The sequence below is a fragment of the Geospiza fortis genome, unplaced genomic scaffold (assembly GCF_000277835.1).
Source record: "Geospiza fortis unplaced genomic scaffold, GeoFor_1.0 scaffold1944, whole genome shotgun sequence".
Taxonomy (NCBI): Eukaryota; Metazoa; Chordata; class Aves; order Passeriformes; family Thraupidae; genus Geospiza; species Geospiza fortis.
In genome coordinates, this window is record NW_005054973.1 from 24,005 (window position 1) to 26,396 (window position 2,392).

At 46.7% G+C, this 2,392-nt stretch overlaps 1 protein-coding gene across 1 annotated transcript in view; it reads left to right on the forward strand.

The window, feature by feature from the left end:
• The window catches only part of LOC102039965 (transcription activator BRG1), a gene marked incomplete at its 5' end in the record, with an annotated part of 32,774 nt that overhangs the window by 22,204 nt on the left and 8,178 nt on the right, over window positions 1–2,392 (forward strand). Inside the window, 2 exons of the mRNA XM_031065661.1 lie at window positions 652–676; window positions 2,060–2,340. Of these exons, the coding sequence (XP_030921521.1) occupies window positions 652–676; window positions 2,060–2,340 (306 nt within the window). The remainder of the gene's footprint in view (window positions 1–651; window positions 677–2,059; window positions 2,341–2,392) is intronic.

A 2,392-nucleotide genomic window follows, 5' to 3' on the forward strand; every position in this document is an offset into this window, starting at 1 on the left:
CCCAAAACCCAACTGATTGACCCAAAACTCAACTGACTGACCCAAAACTCAACTGACTGACCCAAAACTCAACTGACTGACCCAAAACTCAACTGACTGACCCAAAACACAACTGATTGAGCCAAACCCAACTGACCATCCCAAAACCCAACTGATTGACCCAAAACACAACGGACCGACCCAAAACCCAACTGACCGACCCAAAACCCAACTGACCATCCCAAAACCCAACTGATTGACCCAAAACACAACGGACCGACCCAAAACCCAACTGACCGACCCAAAACCCAACTGACCATCCCAAAAATGGGGCTTTTTGGGACCTCTCATCTAGTGCTGCTCCTTCCCACAAGAATCCTGGTGATTTTTAAAGTTTTGATATCAAAATATTGAAGATTATATCAATATATTATCAAAGATCGGTATCAAGTGATAGAAGATTGATATCAAAACCCAAATTCTCCAAATCCTTGAAGATCCTCGAACTCCTCGTGGTGCATCTCACACCTTTCCCGTCATGTTTTTGAGGTTAAAATCAGCTTTTTTGGGCACTTCTTGGCCAATGGGACCGTTTCCTCCAGGTCCCACCAATCCCATTCCCAAATTCCCAAAATTCTTCAGGATTTTTGAGCCCCCCCCCCTCCCTTGGAGTCCATCCCGAGTTTTAAGGCTAAAAGTTTGAATTTTGGAGCTCCAAAATCCCATTCTTGAATCCCTGTGATCCTTGGAGATCCCTCAGGGGCTCATCCCACGTTGTCCCCATGGATATTTAGGACAAAATCGGGATTTTTGAGGAAAAAACCTGGATTTTTGGGGACAAAACCAGGATTTTTGAGGAAAAAATCAGGATTTTTGAGGACAAAATTTGGATTTTTGAGGCCAAAACCAGGGATTTTTGAGCTATCACCCCCTAACCCCCTCAGGCTTCATCCCCCCATGAATTTTGAGGAAAATAAATTGATTTTTGGTGCCCAGAGCTATCACCACCCCCCTCATCCTTGGGATTGATTCCCTGCAGTTTTTGAGGACAAAACCAGGGATTTTGGGACCCTTTGATGATCCCATTGCCGCATCTCCATCATGCTTGGGAACTCCTGCAGATTTTGAGGAGAAAATCAGGATTTTGAGGACAAAACCAGGGATTTTGGGACCTTTTGACCATCCCACAATCCTGATGATCCCGTTTCTTCACTCCCATCATCCTTGTAGAATTCCCGCAGATTTTTGAGGGAAAAAACCAGAGATTTTGAGGAAAAAAAACCAGGGATTTTGAGGACAAAACCAGGGATTTTGGGACTCTTTGATGATCCCATTGCCGCATCTCCATCACGCTTGGGAACTCCTGCAGATTTTGAGGAAAAAAAACCAGGGATTTTGGGACTCTTTGATGATCCCATTGCCGCATCTCCATCACGCTTGGGAACTCCTGCAGATTTTGAGGAAAAAAAACCAGGGATTTTGGGACTCTTTGATGATCCCATTGCCGCATCTCCATCACGCTTGGGAACTCCTGCAGATTTTGAGGAAAAAAAACCAGGGATTTTGGGACTCTTTGATGATCCCATTGCCGCATCTCCATCATCCTTGGGATTGATTCCCTGCAGTTTTTGAGGACAAAAATAGGAATTTTGAGGACAAAACCAGGGATTTTGGGACCCTTTGATGATCCCATTGCCGCATCTCCATCATCCTTGGGAACTCCTGCAGATTTTGAGGCCAAAACCAGGGATTTTTTGAGCTATCGCCCCCAAACCCCCTCAGGCTTCATCCCCCCATGAATTTTGAGGCCAATCAATGGATTTTTGGTGGCCCAGAGCTTTCACTACCCCCATCATCCTTGGGATTGATTCCCTGCAGTTTTTGAGGACAAAACCAGGGATTTTGGGACCCTTTGATGACCCCATTGCCGCATCTCCATCATGCTTGGGAACTCCTGCAGATTTTGAGGAGAAAATCAGGATTTTGAGGACAAAATTTGGATTTTTGAGGGAAAAAACCAGGGATTTTTTGAGCTATCACCCCCAGAGCCCCTCAGGCCTGATCCCCATGGAATTTTGAGGCCAATCAATGGATTTTTGGTGGCCCAGAGCTATCAGCACCCCCTTCCCCCAGGACCTCCAAGCCCAGGACCGGGCTCACCGCATCGGGCAGCAGAACGAGGTCCGAGTCCTTCGCCTCTGCACCGTCAACAGCGTGGAGGAAAAAATCCTGGCGGCGGCGAAATACAAACTCAACGTGGACCAAAAAGTGATCCAAGCCGGGATGTTCGACCAGAAATCCTCCAGCCACGAGCGCAGGGCTTTCCTTCAGGCCATCCTGGAGCACGAGGAGCAGGATGAGGTAAAAAAAGGAAAAAAAAAAAAAAAAAAAAAAAAAAACCCAGGCGGGGGGG